Source organism: Curcuma longa, chromosome 21 (assembly GCF_044706935.1).
Source record: "Curcuma longa cultivar G26 ecotype Majalengka, Jawa Barat chromosome 21, ITB_CL_G26_1.1, whole genome shotgun sequence".
Classification (NCBI taxonomy): domain Eukaryota; kingdom Viridiplantae; phylum Streptophyta; class Magnoliopsida; order Zingiberales; family Zingiberaceae; genus Curcuma; species Curcuma longa.
The window spans coordinates 12496260-12520360 of NC_133881.1; the positions used below are offsets into that span (position 1 = coordinate 12496260).

General features: G+C 40.1%; 2 protein-coding genes across 2 annotated transcripts in view; both read right to left on the bottom strand.

Annotated features, from left to right (window-relative positions):
• Nucleotides 1-10008: 10008 nt before the first annotated feature.
• Nucleotides 10009-10713, bottom strand: LOC141814163 (putative GATA transcription factor 22). The gene is made up of 2 exons (XM_074702116.1): nucleotides 10395-10713; nucleotides 10009-10308 (listed from the first exon to the last, which is right to left on the bottom strand). The coding sequence occupies exons 1-2, from the start codon at nucleotides 10656-10658 to the stop codon at nucleotides 10009-10011; spliced, it is 564 nt and encodes a 187-aa protein (XP_074558217.1). The 5' UTR covers nucleotides 10659-10713.
• Nucleotides 10714-18713: 8000 nt separating this feature from the next.
• LOC141815199 (putative LRR receptor-like serine/threonine-protein kinase At1g53420) overlaps nucleotides 18714-24101 on the bottom strand; it is a 7419-nt gene continuing 2031 nt past the window's right edge. Inside the window, exons 7-9 of the mRNA XM_074703117.1 lie at nucleotides 23905-23929; nucleotides 22182-22299; nucleotides 18714-18909 (exon numbers count right to left, since the gene is read on the bottom strand). Of these exons, the coding sequence (XP_074559218.1) occupies nucleotides 18714-18909; nucleotides 22182-22299; nucleotides 23905-23929 (339 nt within the window). The remainder of the gene's footprint in view (nucleotides 18910-22181; nucleotides 22300-23904; nucleotides 23930-24101) is intronic.

The window sequence follows — 24101 nt, forward strand, 5'->3', positions numbered from 1 at the left end:
TTTTACTTGCTACAAACAAACTGTCTGTGCAATTGTGCTGTGTGAACAAGGCTTCTAAGTGACTAATTTATATAAACTGTCTGTGCAATTGTGCAGGGGACTAATGAATTCCAATTTTTTTTATTATTGAAGGACAGGACAATGACCTGAATAAATGACATAATTTTGCCGTGAATATCACTTAATAAAGCGATATAATGTTCCACATTCAACTTACGGCATTTTGACAGTGACATTCAATACTTACAAAAACGACATAGTTTTTCAATATACAACTATGTCTTTCCATATATGACATTTTGATATTACATTCACTTAATGATATCCCGTTCAACATATGATACTTTGACACGGCATCCTGTTCAACATATGATACTTTGACTATACATTAACTCGAGCAAACAATGTAATTTTTCAACATACAACTATGCAATAGTTTACTACAATTATAATTTTTTAATATACAACTATGTCGTTCAACGTACATTTGACATTTTGACAGGACATTCACTTGAGTAAATGATATAGTTAATTTTTCAACATACAATTATGTCGTTCAACAACTATACCGTTCCACATGAGGCACTTTGACTATACATTGACTCGAGCAAATAGTGTAATTTTTTAACATACAACTATGCAATAGTTGGACTACAATTATAATTTTTCACTATATAGCTATGTCGTTCAACATACATATGATATTTTGACAGGACATTCACTTGAGTAAACGATATAATTAATTTTTCAACATACAATTATGTCGTTCAACAACTATGTCATTCCACATGAGGCATTTTGACATGACATTGACTTAGTAAACGACACGCCGTTCAACATATGATACTTTGACATGGCACCCCGTTCAATATATGATACTTTAACTGGACATTGACTTGAACAAACAGTGTAATTTTTTCAACATACAACTATGCAATAGTTGGACTACAATAGTAATTTTTCAATATACAACTATGTCGTTCAACGTACATATGACGTTTTGACAGGACATTCACTTGAGTAAACAATATAATTAATTTTCCAACATACAATTATGTCGTTCAACAACTATGTCGTTCCACATGTGGCATTTTGACATGACATTGACCTAGTAAACGACACCCCGTTCAACATATGATACTTTGACTCAACATTGACTCGAGCAAACTGTGTAATTTTTCAACATACAACTATGCAATAGTTGGACTACAATTGACCCCAAGGGCACAGCGCATTGGCAAAGGATAGGGCTACAATTGTTGTAAGGGGTTGAGAACTACGTAGTGTATTTTCAGACGCCTTGAAATTACTCATGAGCAAGAACTACAATTGTAAGATTTTTGAATACTTGAGTTAGCAAAAAAGAAAAAAAATTAATAGAACCATGTATTTAATTATGACATATATCAATAACTGCCGGTGTGAGTTCTTTTCTAGAGTTATCAAATTTTTTAATAATATTATTGAGAGTATTCAATTTTTTTTGCTTTTCACTTTATTAATGTAGGTAAATAAATAAATATTGTGATTAATATTTTTTAAAAAATATAATGATATTTCAATTCAGAGATGGAGCCAAGAATTTCATATTAGAAGTGAAAGATATGTATTTATGTCGAGGAAGAAAGATCATGTCATTGTACCTATTCACACCTTACTAGTCTTTCATTTTTTTATTTCTATATCTCTTACATCTGTAAGGACCTTGTGAAGCTAGAAGGGGGGTTGAATAGCTTCTCTCGAACTTTCGTCGATGAAGGAAAGACACTCTACACTCCCTCACAACTCAACAATGCTAACAAGGCGTATTTTACTTGGTATCCGCCTCCTTGAGGCGACTAATCCAAGGATCTTCACTCAGCCACTCTTCCACTATTCCTCTCCTTCTCGGACAAACACCGAAGGCGGAGAAACCTTCTTACAGCAAGTTACACTAAGTTTACAAAATGCAAACAGCACAAGAAGAAGAAGAAAAGAAGTGTTTACACAATGGGAGTGCTTCTTCTTCTTCAAGGAGTTGCTCCAAGCTTTAGGGTTGAACACCAGATGGTTGCTTGATCAGTAAGGCACAAGAACTTGGAGCTTGAATGGTTGTGAGTGTCTCTTCCACGAAGTGCACTTACCTCTTATACCAGTTCAGTTTTTAAGTCATCAGTCGACTGGATTTACCATCCCAGTCGACTGATTTAGTCAAACCAAGAAAACGACTACTGAATTGCTGAAATCACACCTGATTTTTGTCAGAATTCAAAATCCAGTCGACTGACTTTTCCCATCAGTCGACTGATTTTGCCCTTAGTCGACTGATGTGGTCGATCAGTCGAGTCATCTTACCTTCTGTTTGCTCTGAGTTGCTGACAGTCGACTGATGAACACATCCAGTCGAGTCCATCAACTTCAGTCGACTGACGTGAAGCTCCAGTCGAGTCGTTATACCTTCTGATTGCTCTCCAAGCAACATCAGTCGACTGACCTTCAAGGTCAGTCGACTGATCTCCAAAAATGACTCGACTGGCGTTAAATCCAGTCGACTGATGAGGCGTATCAGGCGTAGTAACTTAGTTCCAGTCGACTGACCTTACCACTTCAGTCGACTGACACTAGTGAAAAGTGGCTGAAATGAATTCTTACCGAGTTCTTTCCTCGCTTGATCAAGACTCTGGTCGTCGACCTTCTTGATCTCCATTTGCCTTACCTCGTAAGGGCTTTCCCGTGCCAAGAGCTCGCTCCTCGACCCTCTTGGACTTTTCTTTTGCCTTGCCTCCGGTCTTCTCACCCGCAAGGACTTTCCATGCTTTGCCTTACCCCGTAAGGACTTCCTCATGCCAAGAGTTCGCTCCTCGACCCTCTTGGACTTTCCTTTTGCCTTACATCCGGTCTTCTCACCCGTAAGGACTTTCCTCCACTTGCCTTACCTCGTAAGGACTTTCCTGCACACTTAACACACAAGTTAGATATCTCATCTTGTGCGCTAAGGTTTATTGGTATCAAACATCAAAATATGACTTATGGGCATGATTGCAACAATACTTGGACAATCTTTTATAAAGTTATTAATGTGTCCAATCTCTAAAACACCAGCATCTGTTTAGATATGTTCCGAAATATGTGATATCGTTTATAATATACTCCAATATATGTGCTTCCAATTGTCCATGTCTTTCAGGATATTTTCTGAGAGAAATAGTCTTAGAGTTTCATGATCTTACGGGCGAACCGGATTTATGGGATCAACCTAGAAGCGAACAAAGAAAGACCCGAGGCTGAAATGAGATTAGCACATGAGGCCAAGTAGATGTCGAGGTCAGGACCCGAGGTTGAGATAGTGTCTGCATATGAGACCGAACGGAGGTCAAGGTCGGGACTCGAGGCTGAGATGAGGTTGGTACCTGAGACTAAGCGAAGGCTAAGGTTGGGACCCGAGGCTGAGATGAGGTCGATACATGAGACCGAGCGAAGGCTGAGATTGAGACCCGAGGCTAACATGTGGTTAGTGCCCGAGACCAAGCGGAGGTTGAGATTGGGATCCGAGGCTGAGATAAGGTCGATGCATAAGATCGAGCGGAGGCCGAGGTCGGGACTCGAGGCTGAGATGAGGTCGGAGTCGGAGATCGAGTGGAGGCCGAGGGCGAGACCCGAAGCTAAGATGAGGTTGGCGCTTGAGATCGAGTAGAGGCCGAGATTGGGACCCAAGGCTGGGATGAGGTTAGTGCTCGAGATCGAGCGGAGGCCGAGGTTGGGACTTGATCGAGGTTAAGATGAGGTCAACACCCGAGACCGAGTGAAGGTCGAGGTCGGGATCCGAGATTTAAGGCCAAAGTCGGACTCATGGATCTAAGGCTAAGGTCACCAACTTACTACCCTTTGAAATTTATCTAATTCTCCTTGATTTCTCAACATTATTGCAGATCTTGGACCTACATCTCGAAATAGGGGCACTCTAAATTTTGAGTCCTAGCGACCTTTCAAAATCTGAGAACTCTTAGAGAGGAAAAAGAGAAGAAAGCTTAAGAGAAGATTTCACAATTAGAACTTGAATTGAATTGAGTGATTTGAATAAAAAAAATGGGATTCCTTTTATGAGGATGAAGAATTACTTCTCTAAAGATTTCTTACGAGATGTAAAAAATTATATGTGTATCTTTTAATTAATACAACTCATATATTTATACCATCAATTAGTCAAATTTGTTGCAATATATCAATTAATTGATTAATTTTTTAATTAATCAAACTGCTACAGTAAATATTAATTAATCAGTTGATTAATTAATATTAAGTCACGCATAAATTGATTAATATTTTTATTAATCAATCAATTCATATATCTATTAATTAATCTTAATTCATTGGATAATTCTTTTGCAATCAAATTTCAAAAACTAATTTCGATTTCTTTACCCCTAGATGGTTCATGCGAATTAACATTTATACACTTATACCTCTATTTGGACTCGACCCTGATCCACCCTACTTCACGCTTTGACTGCTACGATCTACCTAACTCCTAGTTCAGTTTCTTCGTCTTGTCCGAACCAAATATGAAAGTGCCGAGAGCAAGAATCCTACTCCCGACTCACCAAGTACGTTACTCAAGTTGTGCCGATTCTTTTCAATCTCAGCCAGTCAAATCTCTTAGTCAATCACATCGCAGTTAAATCTCTCAATCAGTACATCGTCATCGCCAAGAAGTTACGAGACATGACCATCTGTCCCTCTTATCATGCCTCATGACTCATACTATTATGCCTCATGTTTTCCACACCCTGATAGGATATCTCCTCTGATAAAATTTCACTGCACAGATATTCTCCTTAATTAATGATAAGACAAGCTGATATATAATTATCTTCCCTCTTCGTCTATATAACCTCCTTATTCTACATGCACAGGTACGCAATTCCACCATCTTCAACCTGCTTCTTGGTTCAAATTTCTTCTTCTTTTTTCTCAGTGGGTAAGCCCCGGAGCTCATCTATCTTCTTCCTTCTCACGACGTCAACCTTGGTGTTGTGTGGCTGATGACGTGTCCGTTGAGATTGAACAATCCCGATTAAAAAACATTGACGGGGGCGAGGAAATTTTGGGCACGGTCTCGATAAAAAAATTCTTTTAACATAGCACTGTTAGAAGTTTATTTTTAAAGACATACTTTTAATAGCACGCAAAAGCATGTTGTTAATATTTATTTTAACATAATTGATAACGTATTATTTTGCGCATTGTTGCTTGTAAAAATATAATACTATCCGCAGTACACTTAAAAATTATTATTAATGCCGTGCCATGCGTCGTTGATATCATAACGCACCGTGGAAAGTCTGGTGAATATAATAATTTTTTTTGATAATTTAGATGTTCAAATTTTAATTACGCGTATAAAAATTGACCTTTAAAATATTTATCCCTTTTATTCGTTCTTCGAAATGCTAGCTGTATGGACACTTGGGACGATTTGATATTCCGTGATATTGAATAGTAGAATAATGTCATGGATCTTCTCCAAATGCCGTATGTTGAACGGCATAGCTGTAGGTTGGAAAATGATAAGTCAATTTTCTGTCTCATATATATCTATATCTATATAGAATCCAAATGCAATAGTTGGACCACAATACAGAAAAAAAATTAGAGACATATATATTTGATGACTTCCTCCTACTATATATACATCATTTGTCTCTATTTCGCTAGCAAAATGATATGTAGGATTTACTTAGTCAATTCCAAAATGGTAAGGTTTTCTATTTTTATTTTCATTTTCCAAAATTGAGTAGGTGGATATAGAAAAGGTGAATAGTGCCATGCACAATGCCTGACTTCACAAATACATGACTTGGTCATTCGTATAAATATCCAACAACACTTGGACTTTGCTTTGACTTTAGGAGTGCATCATGTTTAATCAAGTATAAAAAACAATCAATAGCTATCAGCTTCATAGACAATGATACTTAATTAAATATCCTTGACTTCTAGATGCATTCATGCATGCCATTGTGGAAGAGAGTTCCTTGATTTGATGTCTAAACACTACACCTAAATTAACTATTCTTACACCTAATTATCACAGTACTATTAGACAATGATTACAATATTAGATTCCGGAAGACATCGATCTTTACCGCTAATTTAGCTTCCTTAGTTTATCAACGATCCAATTAATAATCATTTACTACAATAATCTAATATACAACTAATTACATATTTCTGATGTGAAAAATATAATATAATGAAGATGTTCATATAACTTAGAATTGAGAAGCGGTCGCCGTTATATATGTATCCTTTTGCCTATAAATATACCACAAACCATACGACTCCATTCACACTTCACACTTTCAAGAAGAAGAAGAATTAAGAAGAAGAAGAAGAAGAAGAAGAAGCTGTTAGAGAATTAAATATTTAATTAAGAGCATGGCGCAGCGGCTTGCATATCTGTTTATCTTAGTGCTTGTCATCTACACCGTCATCGCCGTCTCGCCGGCGGCTTTGGCTGCCAGAGTGAGCAATCATGCGTTTGTTCAAAGTAAGTTAATCTGATTCATCTTAACAGTATATATATATATAATCAATCCCATTTATTGTTGGTGAGAAGGAAGTGAATATTATACATGCATGGTTAATTGTTCTGGTATATATATCCCTAATAATTTAATTTCTCTCGTAATTTATATATATATATATATATATATATTTCTAATAAATGATGGTGCATGCGTGCAGAAAAATTCATCAGCAAGACCGACAATGATTACTATCAAGATTATGATCCCCAACCGCCAGAATGTCCTGGCTGTAATCCTTGAAAAGGATCATATATAACATCTCGACAATTAGGTGTATGTATACCATGTTATAAGTTGTAACTCCACTTTTTTTTTTCTTCTCCTTTTTCCCCCTTTTTTTTCTTTGCTTTTGTTACTGATTAATATTCTAATATTTGCTTTGTATATATGATCAGGTTCGTAACCGTGGCTGTGCTACTGAACCAGTTAATTAATTAAGGCTGCGGCAAGTGTCCTTCTATGATATATATATGTTGGCTATCTAAGTATTATTAATTACCTTAAATAAGGTTGCCATGTATCATGTATGGAGTTATATTGTTATATTAGCACTCGCTGGAGTATGTTGGAATAAAGCCTCTTGCTTTTCAAGACAAAATATATATATATATATATATATATATATATGCTAGTACTGCATATGTTAATGGTGCTGGAATTTAATGAAAAACCATGTTGCTTGCAGGGCGGAGGCAGATTTCCATGAGAGAGAGGGCCACATTTTAAATATTTATTAATTAATTATTAATTTTAAAATAAATATATTAAAATATTAGCATATTTTAATGAGAATCAAAAAGCTAGGGGTGGTGGCCCCTACTGCCCCCCTCTGGCTCCGCCCCTGGTTGCTTGCTAGCTTGTAGAATGCATAGATACAATTTTTATCATACATGAACTGATGATCGATCGATTTTTAACTGTGTGAAGCTAAACAGTTATTTTTAAAAAATAATAATAATAAATAAGTAAAATGAAATGATTTAGAGGATAATTAATGCAATCATATTGCTATAATTAAAATATCAACAACTAATTAGGAAATAGTTAAGGAGAAATCAACATAAGTGCAAATGGATAGATGATGCAGGAGGATTTGAAAGATTTTATTATTATTTTTGATAATTTTTTAAATAATTTTTAAATGTTTGATATTTAGAGTAATTTTAAAATTTTTTATTTTTTATATTTAAAAATTTTAAGTCCGTTTAGGATTTTTAGGATTTCGAGTTTGTTAAAAAAATTTCTTTCTTTTAGGATTTTTTTCTTTCTTTTATAAATTAGGATTTTGAGTCTATATATAGCCATTGTCTAGTTAATGTTAGAGAGAAAGTTTTTGGTTTAATAATATTTTTTGACAGTGCCATTTATATTTTTCTAAATAAATAGATTTTAGAATATTGATTTCTGACATTTGCAGTTGATCAACAAAATCAATATTGTTCGTAGGATAATCATTATCCCGTTCGACGTCAATAGAGCTGTTAGATGGATTGGTTCGTAGTGCGGTGGATCAATTAGTTCATCAAAAATTCATTATCTGACAGGACGGGATGAGGCAGGTGCACCATCCTAACGAACTAAAAAATTTTTAATCCAACCCAACCCAAAGTAAGTTATGAGTTAGACATGCCATCCCATAAAAAATATACATATATATTAACTCATAAATAAATATGTCTAGAAAAACCCCAACAACATTTTTAATTCTTGATTTCACACACATATATATATTAGTTAAATCAATTGACATAAAATAATTCATAATCCATAATCCAATTTTATAATTTTTTTTCCTTTTCAATCTGTAGGCCAACTCGAGTTCCCTTGCTTGGACACACAACTCACGCAGATTGACCTATTTAGATTCGTTTTTAAATAGATTGATAAAATTTAAATCCAACTTATTTAAATTATTTGACGGGACGAGCTAATTCAATGAACTAAATCCAAATTAACAACTCCGCAAATAGATAAAACATTATTATTAGTTGGAACTGAACAGGAAGGCAAGATTTAAACAAGAAGGCAAGATTTAACTCTAGCTTGGGCAAGAAAGGGTGAAGAGATGATGCAGGGACTTAAGCTTTAGCATGTCTTAGCTTTTGAGTCAAATTGAGTCATTGGACATATAATATATTAAATCGAAACTCATTCAAAGATCTATTAATTACTAGATGTAATTCATAACGACTTAATCTTAAGCTCAAAAAATATTATTTAAATTTTTTTTGAATGTTTCGAATATTTTTTATCATTGTATAAAGATTATTTTAATTTTTTACATCTTTAAAATTTTGAAACTATTTACATTTTTATTTAATTAATATCAGTGATTATCTTATATTTTAAATTAATTTATTTCGATTAAATCTAGAACTTTTTTTCTTCTCCGAAATTCTTGTATAAAAATGAGCCTCTAAAATAATAATTATTCTATTAGCGTGAAGAGAGGAGGGAGTTTCAACAAATTTTAGTCAACTAATGGTCAAGAAGCTGCTTTAAGGTAAAATGATTAAAGGTTCTTTCTCTATTTATTTAGGATTATATTAAAGTCCAACTATTTAAATATGATGCCTCCCAACTCATGAAGATCAACTGATCACATAGTTGAAATCCACATCAATAAATAAATTGGGGATAAATAAAAGGACGAGTTTGATTACTGTACCTTACACATGTTAATCCATACAAATTCATTTATATCCAAGGAGAAGTTTGGTCATCCACGTCGAGCGAGAGAGAAATTTTCCATGGCATCAAGATCAAGTCTTCTTCATTTTGAAGCTTAACATCGACAACACTTTAGTATCCAAATAAGAGCTATATATAAGCATGGATTCAATACTGATCAGTAATGATCTCAAAACGTTAACTTACCAAGTGATCACAAACATACAATATATATACGAATCTGAGTTTAGCTGTTAAGTTCCCAAGTCATTACTCTATAGGCCCTAACAAGTATGAAGCACCCTTTCAAGTTGGAATACGGAAAGAAAAGAAGAAGAAGAAAAAAAAATGGAGGTCTCACCGGTGACATTAGAGAGAAAGCAGCTCCCTGCACGCGAGGGCAGCCGCTGCACGCGAGGAAGGCCTCGGTCGCATGCTGCCACCGCACAGAGCAGGGAAAGCAAGGGGGATCTGAAGACGCTTCAGAAGCATTTGCATGTGTTGCTCGATGCTTCTAAGGGGATACAGACAGGAGAAGCTTAAGTACTGTAAACAGAATTCTTGTCAGTTTCTACTGTTGCTAATTATATATGTTCATTTTTTATAGTTAATACTGAGTGTATTTTTCATGATCTAGTAGAGCTCAAACGAATTCGAAAGCTTCAATTCTTTCTTTCACACTAGAGCAACAGCAAGCAGAAACAAACGTGCTAGGAGATGAATTATATTATCACAAGGGGGAAACATGCAACAAAGTGACGAATTTGGCTCAGCTCAGAATAAGGCCACAGGATAAAGTCATCAGCAGGATCGCAGCATCTCTCTGCTGCTGCGTTACTGATCTATTATTTCTCGAGCCCAACGTGGCATCACCAAAATTATCATCAAAACAAAGCTTTCCTGCACTGGTTAACTTGAACCGTTTCTTGAGGGGGAGACTTCGATCAACCTCTACCTTGTTCTTCTCTTTTCTCGCTTTACAGTTAGTTGGCAGCGCAGGAGGAGGGATCACTCCTGCCATCACTCGCCTTGCCTTCCTTTGCCGTATTCCGCATGCATTGCACAGAGACTGTCAAAATTAATCTTGATTCATAGATCATTTTTGGATATATATATACAGAAACAAGCTAATTCGTTAATTAAAAAGATAACTACTTTGGGCCCATTTGGGCCTCTTCTCCACAAAGGAGTCTTGGTAGTGTTGCAGTCGCTGCAGACTCGAATCATCTCGCCAGTCGAATCTATCATCTTCCTCACCAGTCGCGTCTCGGAAGGCATCCATTTTCCAGCTCTAGTTTCCTCCTGTTGAGGGGGTTGAGTAGCTTTGTGATCATGGCGGCCGCTGCCGAACAGAATGGCTTCGGGTTGATTTCCCTCTTCCTCTTCTTTTAGTGCTTGGTTCAGATCAAAGAGAGGCATGGGGAGATGAAACGGAGTGGTGGTTAAGGGTTAATGATCAGGAAAGGGCAATGAAGTTTCATGGAGCTAGGAGGCACTGAAAGATCAAGTGAGGCTCCTACCGCAGTGGGCTAATATTTAAACTGAAGACAGATCGAATGGCAGAACAGTATCTAACATTCTTCCAAGATCCATGCATGGCATAAAAAGGACGTATCATGATTGGAAAGGGATGATGGTGGGCATGTGTCGCTATTTGGAGAAGGGTATTTAATGCAAAGGGCAGGCAAAGGGTCAGGGAATAGGAGTAGCCTCCTGAGCCAACTTTGGCTCTTCTTTCCTGGCGTTTAACTTTTGCAGTGAAAAAGTTGGAAGCGTGAGCAGATCTCCGTGCCTCGTCCTTCAATGCCCACTATCTCAACGCAGTAATAACAGAATGCAAAGGGGGATTGAGGCGTAGGGCTCAATAATTGAAGGAGCGAATCCAAGGGAAGTGAGTCAGAGCCAAAAGACAACTGTACAGTGCACACAAACTGCTCTCTGCTCAACGGATCATATGCCGCTTTTCCTGTCCCGCTTCAGATTACAACTTTGGTCTTTGGAGCTTACGATGATGGTCCGTGTGGACTCGTCTTATTGCCCCCTCTTTCATACATCACATCCACTGCCCATTCTTTTCAAGAAATGATGGTTTAATCTTGCTCGTTCATCTGTAAGTATCATTCTGTCTTCTAAACCGAGCAAGTAATTAAGCTTTTTAACATTGCTCCACCAGTAACTTTGCTACCTGCCTGTTCAATTAGTAATGGATTTAGGGAAAGAATTTGAGTATTGTTGACGTCGGATAGAATAGTTGTTATCCTACGGACTAAAAGAAAAAAGGACTTTGGAGAAAACTAGATAAGAAATTGACAAACAAAGAGAAGTTGCCACCGTCTCTAATTTTTTTATTGAATTTTTTTATTAATAATCAAAAGTACCACCAAAAATAATGTTTCAATAGACCCTAAATAAAATTCTAACTTATAAAAATCAAATTAAAAATACTCTCAAACTCTAAAAATAAATAATTACTATAAATAATAAAAAAATATGTTCGGAGTCTCGAAAAGACATTAAATGATGTCTGATCAATCCCAAAGTGAATAGTTATAGATAAACCCCATAACAAATATAGATCTTTCATTAAAAACCAACTGTGTTTCGCTTTGATACCCGAGTCAAAAGTTATGGTTCATTAAAATTTGACCCTTTTGACTCAACTTACGTTAATCCTGCATCAATCGTCCCACGATAAAAAGAATTCATCCTCGAGTTCACAGAAGTATCATCAATATTCATTGAACAAAGACTCAAGTGCTTCACATTAAAAATATCAAGTGACTAGGTAGGCACAACTTGTATGCATTATCATTAATCTTCTGCAGTATCTCACATTATCCAATCTTTAAGTTTATTATGCTCGCCAACAGATAAATGATCACAAGTCACTGTAACCCAAACATAATCACTAACATCAATAAGCACCTGATGATGATAACTGTTAACTCGAGTCTTGTACTTTGTAATATTAGTCTCATGAATAGCCAATTTCATATGCTCATGAATACCCCGAAGATGCTCTGTCCCATTTGATTTAGGACTGAATCATCCTATACGTGGGACAGGGGCCAAATCCAACACCCCAGATGAGTTCCCCCATAGACAATCTCAAAAGGACTCAAACTTGTGGTCTTGTTTCTTGATCTATTATAGGTAAATTCTTCTTGAGGTAATATCAAATCTCATTACTTCAACTTAGTTCCTGTCAGACACTTAAGAAGATTGCTTAAATTTTGATTCACCCAATGGCGTAGCTAGGATCTTTAACTGTCTTGGGGTAAATTATATATATATAAAATAATGTATACATGTATAAAAGAAAACTCTTTTTTTTCTTTCCATCAAACCATATAAGTAGGGTTTTTATTAAATTTAGACTGTATTGGCTTTAATTGTTAGGTTGGATTGGGTTGTTATACTGAGCTAGATTGACTCCATATACTTAGATTTCAATTACTGGGTATATTAATTGATGGGTATATTGACTCTCATTATGGAGCTGCACTGGGGTGGAGCCCAGTGAAGCCTAGCCCTGCCTACGCCCTTGGATTTACCACCTCGGTCTAACCATCTGTTTGAAAGTGGTAGGCACTGCTAAAGTTCAACTATATTCCTAATTTCTCTTATAAGCTCTTCTAGAAATGATTGATGAACAATTGGTATCATGATCTAAATTTTTCTCACAATTAAAGGATGTTGGGCGTCTGGGTTGGCTGCTACGTGCGCTTCCCGATTTACCCTGGTGGCCAGTGGGAAACTTCCGTGGGACCGGACCGGTCACCCCCAGGGATTGAGTCCATGAGACTGACTGGGATTATCATTTTTTTTTAAGTTATGGATCGAGGAATGCCATGTAAATGCGCAATCTCCTTGAAATAAAGATGAGCAATCTGAACAACATCCATAGTCTTCTTGCAAACTACAAAATGTGTCATCTTAGAAAATCTATTAACCACAATTAGAATAGAATCCGAGGTTCATTGAGTGTGGGGTAAATCCAATACAAAATCCATGTTGACATTGAACCAAGAGGGCTTTAGGAGCATGTAAGGAAGTGTATAAGCCTGCATTGGTGAGAATCCCCTTAGATTACTGACATACATAACATCGGTCTACAAAGTGAATTACATCACTGGTCAACTTTGGCCAATAAAATTCAGCAGAGATAAGGCCTAGTGTTTTATCATGACCAAAGTGCCCCTCATTTTATGAAACTCACTTATAATTTTCTGCCTCGGTGAACAATCTTGAACTCACAATTACAATCCACAAAACAAATAACCATTATATATATGCAAAATAAAATCATGACGGTGACTATCATGTACCTTATGGAACATCCTTTTGAATGAAGGGTCAACTATGTACATATCAGCGAAAGCCTCAAAGCCTACAATTTTGGTACTCATCGTGATAAGTAATGAAGAGCGATAGCTCAGGACATCTATAATACAGTTTAGCCTCCCTGCTTGGTGTCAACATAAGGGTGAACTCCTATAAATAAGACACCCACTTAGTATGCCACTTATTTAGCATGTGTTGATCGTTGATGAACTTCAAGGCTTTATGATCAGTAAACAAAATGAACTCCTTCTATATTAGGTAGTATCGCCAATGCTTTAAGGAGTAAACAATGACATAGAACTCCAATTCATAGGTAGAATAATTATTTTTGGATCCAAATAGCTTCTCATTGAAGAAAACAATTGGACACCCAGACTAACTCATAACACCCCTTATACTAATGATGAATGCATCACATTGACCTCGAACACTTTGTCAAAATCAGGAAATGTCAAAACTCATACCTCAGTCATCTTCTACTTGACTAGTTGAAAGATAGTCTCTACCTCTTCAGACCACTTGAAATCACATCCCTTGAAACACTAATAAATCGGTAGTAGAAAGAAATCAATCCATGGAAACTTCTGACATCGTGCAAGGTCCTTAGCTGAGGTCACTCTAAGATTACATCTATCTTTAATTGATCTACACAAACACTATCGGTAGACACAATAAAGCTCAAAAAATTACCGATATAATAAAAAAGCAACACTTATTCTTGTTAACAAATAAACGCTCCATTTTCAATCTTTCAAAAATAGCATGGAGCTGATCAAAGTACGATGCCCAAGTTAGACTATAGATGAGAATATCATCAAAGTAAACCATCCAAACTTTATCATAAAAGGCTGTAAGATCTGATGAATATGTTGGGCACATTTGACAATCCAAAAGGTATGACCATCCAGTCGTATAACCCATGTTGTGTCTTAAATGTTGTCTTCCATTCATTTCCAGGCCTTATTCTAATTTAGTAGTATCTATTTTTAAGGTTAATTTTTGAGAAGACCCTTGAACCAGATAGTTTATTTGACATGTCATCCAAGTTAGAAATTGAAAATCTATACTTAACTAAAATCTTATTGATGGCTCGACTGTCAATACATATATGTCACGAACCATCCTTCTTTGGCACTAATAAGCCAGGAATTGCATATGAGCTCATGCTCTCACAAATATAACCTTTTCCAATAATTGTATCACTTGCCATTGCAATGCTTCAACCTCCGACTGAGACAATATGTTAGTCGATTAGCAAATTTGAACCCGAAACAAGATCAATCTGATGTTGTATATCTCTCATAGGTAATAACTTAGGAGGAAGATCCTCTGACATCAATTTGGCAAAGTCTCCTAACAACTGCTATACTTCGGCTTGTAAATTAGCATCTATGGCTATGACATTGCTCTGGCAAGCCAGCAAAGCATAGACTACGTCCCTATGCTCCATCTTATCTAAAAACCTAGATATGGAAAGCATATTAGTAATTGTGGCTACCAGAATTGGAGTAGTTCCTTCCTACCGTGATGCCAACACAATCTTCTTACCCTTTGATGTGAAGGGTGTAAGTGTTCTTCCACCTATCGTGGATAATTCTGTGATCATACTTCCAAGGTCTCCTCAACAATACATGACATGTATCCATGATCACCACATTACACTAAGCATTATCAAAATATTTACTGTCAATTGAAAAAGATACAAGGCATCGTTTGTCTAATGTTACCTTACTATCTTTATTCAGTCACAACAACTGTATGACTTTGGATGACAATTCGTCGTCAATTGTAATTTTTGAACAGCCTCCTCGAGCCCTACGTTCTCACAACTATCGCAGTCGACAATCATCTTGTAGACTTTATCCATAATGGTGCAAGTAGTGTGAAAAATATTGATTCTCAACCAATCATCCCTGGAATTGTGCTTGGGAGTTAGCAAACTCTTGCATACAACCAAGGTCTCATGGCCATCACCGTTAAACACCTCGTCAACTTCATCATCATCGTACACCAGTTCGCCAATTGCCTCCTTCTCATCTTCCACGTCTTTTTTGATAAATAAATTTTTACCTTTCTAATTAGTAGGAGCAGGTTTTTTTGCATTCGCTTGCCTTGTGTTCCTATTCACCACAACGATAACACTTGATAGGAGCCTTAGAATTAACCTGTTATGGTTGCTGCTGGTGTAAAGGACGTGAATCCCGATGGTGAACTGTCAACTGTTTTGGTTGCCTCTAACTATTGGTTTTCGATTATACTATTTTTCAACAGCAAGTGTATGTTGGTAGGTCTCTGAAACTATCCATAATGAATGAAGATTGAGGACATCTTGCAAGGGCTAGTACAACCCCCTAAGTATCGTGCCACTATCAGCTCCTCTATCTCAGATAAGTCATTTCGGGCAATTAACTCGTAGAACTCCTCTGTATAATCATCGATCGATCTCGCACCCTACCTCAATGTGTAGTCGCTGAAACAAAGCTTGGGTGTAGCCGAAATGAAGGATGTGACCCTTCATCTTTTTCTTCATCTTCTCTTAGTTAGTTATTTTGGCCTTGCCCTGTCAGTCTCGTGAACGCCGCAACTGCTCCCACCACACCGATGTTTGACCCTTAAAGTTTGATAGCAATAAGCTTCACTTTCATCTGATCTAGAACTTCTTTATATTAAAAAATCCGCTCCACTTCGTTAATCCAATCAATAAAGCCTTTTGCTTACAACGTACTAGAAAATTCGGGCAGATCAACTCGAAACTCGAGATCTCCATAAGCCTCCTCTTGACCACGGTGTTCCCGATATGTAGCACGATGTTGATATGGGTTCTCGAAAGTAGGCTCAAATTCATGATATGTAAGGCCAGGGGGTGCCCTGGCGCGACCACTCCGACGCTCAAGTCAGGGACGGTGGGAGAAAGAAGATGAACAGTAGAAGAACTTGAGCGTGGAAAAGAGTAGAAGAAGAGGAAAAAACTTACAGACTCAGGAGGGAGTGGTCATTTTAAGGAGAGATGAGCGTGTACATGTCACGTCACCATTAAGAGAGTGTCCCATCATGATTAATGAGATGTCAGGAACAATCGAGCACAATAGTCAAGAGTCTCATCTCTGGTAAGTAGCCGTCATGTCATTGCCCACGTGGGTGTCAGAAAGGGCGGCGATAATAAATGAAGGGCGTGGGCTGGTCAGAGAACATGATGGGACATGCCAGGGCACTATAAGGTGAGTCTGCTGAGGACTCGGATTTGGCCTGATGTGGAATCTGTTGAGGACTCGGATCGGCCTACTGAGGATTCGGATTCGGCCTGGGGAGCCTGTTGAGGATTCGGATTTGGCCTGGGGAGTCTGCTGAGGACTCGGATTCGGCCTACTGAGGAGTCTGCTGAGGACTCGGATTCGGCCTGCTGAGGAGTCTGCTGAGGACTCGGATTCGGCCTAGGGAGTCTGCTGAGGACTCGGATTCGGCCTGCTGAGGAGTCTGCTGAGAACTCGGATTCGGCCTACTGAGGATACGGATTCGGCCTGCTGAGGAGTCTGATTCGGCCAAAGGAGCCTGATTCGGCCAAAGGAGTGTCGAATGGGCGATTCGGCTACTAGGTGAGCCAAATAGATCCGGCTCTTTTTTTGGGGTAGAGAAGAGCTCGATCAATTCGAGCCCGTGGGTGTGATTGACTGGACTTATGGGAAGGACCAGGATCGGACTCGAGTCAAACCAGGGGCCCCTATGGGTTATTCCCGTAACATAAGCCTCCCCGCTAGTCTAGTCGAAGGGAGCATAAGTCGAACTGACTAGACTGAGTCGTTGCTCGAGTCCGATCTGCATCAAAGTCTAGTTTAGCAACTCGAATAGCTGTGTAGTTATGCCGAGTGGAGAAGTGGTGATCAGCGAAGGACACGTGGCGGTATATCATTCACCACGTCAGTTGCGCGGTATGGCGGTGAGCTCACATGGAGAGAGACAAGTCCTAGTCCGAATCAGAGTCTGGCATGAGGGCCCCGCTAACTGTACGATCGCAATTGGTAACCGAAGCGGTCTCTCAGCGGACACGTGGGCGTACGCCTTTCGACACATCAGCCCAAGGCGTGGCGGTGAGCATGCGCGCGTTAAGGTGAATGTCATTTCCAAGACTAAGGATAGTCTACTAGTTCGAGACCAAGGATATATAGCTCGATCCATGACTATGTCCGAGTCGGGAGAGGTGGAGCCCTGAGAAGGGCGATTGCTGATGGAGCATGTCCGAGACTTGAATAGAGCTCGATCCGCGACTATGTCCGAGTAGGGAGAGTGGTTGTGAAGCCTCGGATGAGTGGCTGAATGCCTGGATGAATGGCTGAGAGCCTGGATGAGTGGCTGAGAAGCCTCGGATGAATGGCTGAAAGCCTTGGATGAGTAGCTGAGAAGCCTCGGGTGAGTGGCTGAGAAGCCTCGGGTGAGTGGCTGAGAATCCTCGGGTGAATGACTGAGAAGCCTTGGATGAGTGGCTGAAAGCCTCGGATGAGTGGCTGAGAAGCCTCGGATGAATGGCTGAAAGCCTTGGATGAGTGGCTGAGAAGTCTCGGGTAAATGGCGAGAAGCCTCGGATGAGTGGCTGAAAGCCTCGGATGAGTGGCTAAGAAGCCTCGGATGAATGGCTGAGGAGCCTTGGCACGGGGAGGGCCTGTAGAAGTATCACTGGTATTAAGTATAGGAAATTCAATAAGACGTACAGTGATGCTTGGCTCTCAGGGGCGTTGGTAGTAAGGCTGGGAGATGCGTGGCGTTCCATGGCCTGATTAAGTCCTTGCCATCTGCATCGGCCTGAGATGTGTAGCGTCGATGTAGGGTCGGGCCTGGGCCTGAGCCTGGTGGGCCGGGGCCTGGTGGGCCAGGGCTGGAAGGGCTTGAGCCTGAGGGGACTGGGCCTGGTGGGCTGGGCTCTGGTGGGCCTGGCTTTGGTGGGATTCTGCAGATTCGAACAGCTTGCGGACCGGCGCCGGCGGAGCCTCCGCGGAAAGGGAGGGAAGTCGTGAAGGAGAGACCGGCGCTTCCGGCTGCTGTTTGGAGAGCGCTAGGACGGCAGAGGCCACCGCCCTGTCAAAATCTTCCTGCGTCATAGTGAGGGGAGGAGGTCGATGAGGATCGTCCATTGGCGTTTCAAATCCGGACGTTGTATGTTTCCCACAGACGGCGCCAAAATATGTTCCGGTTGAAACCAGCGGCTGGACAAGTCACTGGACCTTCCTCGTCGTGGGCGTGGAACAGGGGGAAGGGTGATGGGAGCTTCAAGGTCGTGGACCTTCGTCGGGGCTGTAGAACAGGACGAAGGGTCTGGTGCGCCTCACTCCTGGACCTGAGAACAGAGAAGGCGTGAGTAGGAAGGCCAGGGGGTGCCCTGGCGCGACCACTCCGACGCTCAAGTCAGGGACGGTGGGAGGAAAAAGATGAACAGTAGAAGAACTTGAGCGTGGAAAAGAGTAGAAGAAGAGGAAAAAACTTACAGACTCAGGAGGGAGTGGTCGTTTTAAGGAGAGATGAGCGTGTACATGTCACGTCACCATTAAGAGGGTGTCCCATCATGATTAATGAGGTGTCAGGAACAATCGAGCACAATAGTCAAGAGTCCCATCTCTGGCAAGTAGCCGTCATGTCATTGCCCACGTGGGTGTCAGAGAGGGCGACGATAATAAATGAAGGGCGTGGGCTTGTTCAGAGAACATGATGGGACATGCCAGGGCACTGTAAGGCGAGTCTGCTGAGGACTCGGATTCGGCCTGCTGAGTAGTCTGCTGAGGACTCGGATTCGGCCTACTGAGGATTCGGATTCGGCCTGGGGAGCCTGTTGAGGACTGGATCGGCCTGCTAAGGAGTCTACTGAGGACTCGGATTCGGCCTGCTAAGTAGTCTGCTGAGGACTCGGATTCGGTCTACTGAGGATTCGGATTCGGCCTACTGAGGAGTCTGCTAAGGACTCGGATTCGGCCTACTGAGGAGTCTGCTGAGAACTCAGATTCAGCCTGCTGAGGATCTGCTGAGGACTCGGATTCGGTCTACTGGAGTTTCGGATTCGGCCTACTGAGGAGTCTGCTGAGGACTCGGATTCGGCCTACTGAAGAGTCTGCTAAGGACTCAGATTCGGCCTTGGGAGTCTGCTGAGGACTCGGATTCAGCCTGCTAAGGAGTCTTTTGGAGGATTCAGATTCGGCCAAAGGAGTGCCGAATGGGCGATTCGGCTCAGCCTCGCCTACTAGGTGAGCCGAATGGGCGAGTGATTTGACTTTTTTTTTGGGTAGAGAGAGAGAGCTCGGTCAATTCGAGCCCGCGAGTGTGATTGACTGGACTTATGGAAAGGACCAGGATCGAACTCGAGTCAAACCAGGGGCTCCTATGGGTTGTTCCCGTAACAATCAAACCAAAATTAATATACTCCTACAAGTCTCTTTAATGTATATATGCCCTCATATCTGAATTTGACAATGTAAATTAAGAACAATGAATTTTAGAATGTGTAGAGTAAAAATTTGAATGTGGAAAAAGAAAGGGGTATAATGGGAATGTGATACATGTTTTTGGAATTATGAAAGTTGGGTACATGATATAGGTAATATTGAAACTTCCTCCCGTAATTTAGTAACATGTCGAAAATCTTTCTTCGCTCGTTAGATATCAATCATCATTTGTTTTATATCTTTCGGTTCCAAAGGTTGAAGTATTAAGAAAGTTGTCAAATTTTAACAAATTTGGGTTGCCAAAGTGTGACTTCAAGAAAGATTATCCTATTTTTGGGAATTGAACAAATTTTATACATCTACAAAAATCAAGAACTACATTGCTCACATATAGGAATGAATAGTTTGGGCTCTCGAGGCTACGGTGCAATGATAAGATATTTCTGTAGTTAATCAGATATCCATGGGTCAATTTTTATCTACAATACACTGCAAATTAATTTCTTTCAATGGGAAGACTAGAACTCTGGACGGTTGACTGTGAAGTGACGCATTGTTGTTTGTGCTCCCGATTTTACCAACTTGGTGATCTGTGGAAAATTTTAGTGGGATGAGATCTATCATTAATGTGCGAATCTATAAGTGCATAGTATCATCAAGTAATAAAATATCATCCTTTGGAATGTTAAATCAAGTACTAGTTTATTATGTGAAGTACTTATCTAAATGGATTCAAATCGAAAGAATCGGATATGAAAGAAACAAATTAAGAAAGCAAAGAAGAGTTTATGAAAAATCAATTTTGGGAAGCAATTACAGGACTTCGATTTCACCACAATGATAGTTGACACCCTAAATACAATTCACTCTTTTATCTCTGTAATCGATAAATATGAATGTGGTCTATCTCGAGGTACCCAATATCTTCTATCGAATAATACTGAGTATCTACCTAAATACAGTGCATAGTTTCAAGGTAATCTTACTAGAACGAACACTTTCTCAAAAAGGCTCCAATCATGATGTCTCACAATCCTCTAAGTGTTATTCCCTACTTCGTGACATCGAATCAGGATAAACTCACTAAGCTTTGTGATAGCCAATGGTGCTTTTGTGAGGTTTTAAACTACTTTCGTAAACAACCTCTCAAGTCTCAAACTTAGGGGTCGGAGAATTAGGTTTATCTCTCGGTTTTTCTCTGCATTCGTGTAGTATGAAAACACACGCTAGTGTCATAGTCATATATACATACTAAAGTCAGATCATAAATCAAATATGTCATGTGATAAAATAGTTGAATTAAATAAAAACAAGTATCAATGTTTACATTGTGCTACTCTCTAATCTTAGAATTAAGAGACCACTCCATGACGTACAAGTAAAAGACATGAAGAATAGCATTCTACAACTCAAATCAAAGAGAAAAAGAGAGAAAGCTTAGTCATGATGCCCATAGTCATCTTCGAATTGATCTCCAAGCTTCTCGATGGATGAAATCTCAACGACTCCTTGAAATGACTCTCTTCTAGGATTCTCTATCACATGGAAACCCCTCGATAGAGAAGGGGAATCCCCTGATCCTAGATATCTTAAATTGACGCCCCTTTGATTCTTTTATAGCTTCTAAGGATTTCAAAAATTAACAAACTTTCCTAAAAAGTTAGGGGCACTTTTCTAAAATACAAAATTTTCTTAAAAATAAAAGGTTGTAAACACACGATCTACAACCGTATTGGGAAGCACGGCCTGATAGTGCGACACTTTGAAAAATTCCTCACTAGCACACAGAGGGGAACACGGTCGTGATGGCCAACATGGCCAAACCATGTTTTTTACTAGAGTTTTCTTTTGTTGCTCTATTGTGCATCTAACTCCAAGGGTGATGCATGCCCATGTCAAGAGATACGACCAAATTGTGCACCATGCTGGAATGCATGTTCCAAGGCTATTTTGCTTCGATTAAGCTTCAAATTCACGTTTTGTCAAATGAAAATGCACAAAGAATAGTTCTCCGAACTAAAAAGATAAAAATAATATAAAAACAATGAAAGTATGTGAAATATGCTCATGTAATGAAATGAATACATGCTCAACAATATCGAAAATATGTATATGAAACACACACATCAGCCACATTGAGGATTAGTCGATTCAAAGAGCTGGATACCTGAATTACCAGAAAAAGAAATTGTTCCGGTTGGAAAGTGCGTCTGGACACGTCACCAGACCTTCCTCGCCGTAGGAGTGGAGCAGGAGGGGACTGAGGGCGATGGGAGCTTCAAGGTCGTCGAGACCTGCGCACACAAAGAACGTGAGTAGGAAGGCCAGGGGATGCCCCCGGCGCGACCACTCCGACGCTCAAGTCAAGGACGGTGGGAGGAAGAAGATGAACAGTAACAGAATGAGCTTGAGCGTAAAGAGGAGTAGAAGTCGGAGAGAGTTACCTGCCAAGGGAGGGAGTGGTCGTTTTAAGGGGAGATGAGCGTGTATACCTATCACATCATCAATTAAGGAATATCCCATCACGATTAATGAGGTGTCAAGAACAATCGAGTTCTTTGTCACATTGTGAGAAAGAAACCATCTTGTCGTGATCTGTGGGGGTGTCAGAGAGATGGCGGCAATTAATAAGGGTGTGACCTTGTCAGAGGTCATGATGGGATATGTCAGGGCACTGTAGGGCGTTTTGTCTATTTGACTTGACTTGGCTTGATAAAGGATATACGCAGCGGGGATGGCGATTCGGCGACAGGGGAGCCGAATGGGGGATTCGGCGACGAAGGAGCTGAATGGGGGATTCGGCGACGAAGGAGCCGAATGGGCAATTCGGCAATACGGTAGCCGAATGGGCGATTCGGCAATACGGTAGCCGAATGGGCGATTCGGCAATGCGGTAGCAGAATGGGCGATTCGGCGATTCGGCGATGAGGTGACCGAATGGGAAATTCGGCGAAGAAGGAGCCGAATGGGCGATTTGGCGATGAGGTGGTTGAATGGGCGATTCGGTGGTGAGGTGGCCGAATGGGCGATTCGGCGAAGAAGGAGCCGAATGGGCGATTCGGCGGTGAGGTGGCCGAATGGGCGATTCGGCGAAGGAGCCGAATGGGCGATTCGGCGATGAGGTGGCCGAATGGGCGATTTGGCGAAGAAGGAGCCGAATGGACGATTCGGCGAAGAGGTGTGATTCGGTTCCTTTCGAAGTATAGAAGGGGCCTGTGGTGATGGTTGACCGAACCTGAGGGAGGGGCCCAGGATCGGACTCGAGTCATATCAGGAGTCCCCTAGGTTATTCCCGTAACAGAAATGAATAGTTTTGATCGTTGCCAATGTTACTACTACTTTGCACTAGAAGAGGAGGTTACTGTTCTCCTGAAACATTCCAATGGTGATATATTGGAGATTACTTACTCTAAATATGATCGAAAACATTCTCAATCAACCAACATACCTTTATGAGAAAATTTTCAATCAAAATATCTTAGCCAATACATCTCATGAGAATATCTCCAATCAACCAACATATACTATGGGAATATCCTTGATCAGAAACATCCCCGCAAATCCAACATACCTCATGAAAATATCTTCGACCAGAAATATCCTCACTCAGCTAACACACCTCGTGGGAACATCCCTAATCGGAAGCATCTTTGCTCAATCAACACACACTATGAGAATATCTTCAATCGAGAATATCCCCACTCAACCTGCACGATAGGATTATCCCGACTGGGATACATCTTGGCAACACTGGCACACTATAAGAACATTTTTTTCCTGAAACATCTCCGCTTAGCCAACACATCTCATGGGAACATCTTCGATCGAGAACATCCTCGCTTAGCCGACACATACCATGGGAACATCCTCATACTATAGACAACACCTCCTAGACATACAACCCTCCAACCTCTCTGACAAACCCTGACAAGTATAGTTGACAGAGTGATGACTATCAATAACCTCCTCTGCGTGTCGTCAAACAGGCAACCAACAAAGCCTGGCGAGCAGCTAGCCTAGTAGTGATAAGCTTACGAAGATGATGTTATCGCCTTTGCCAATCAACAAATCCTCGATGAAGATGGTCAGGGATAGG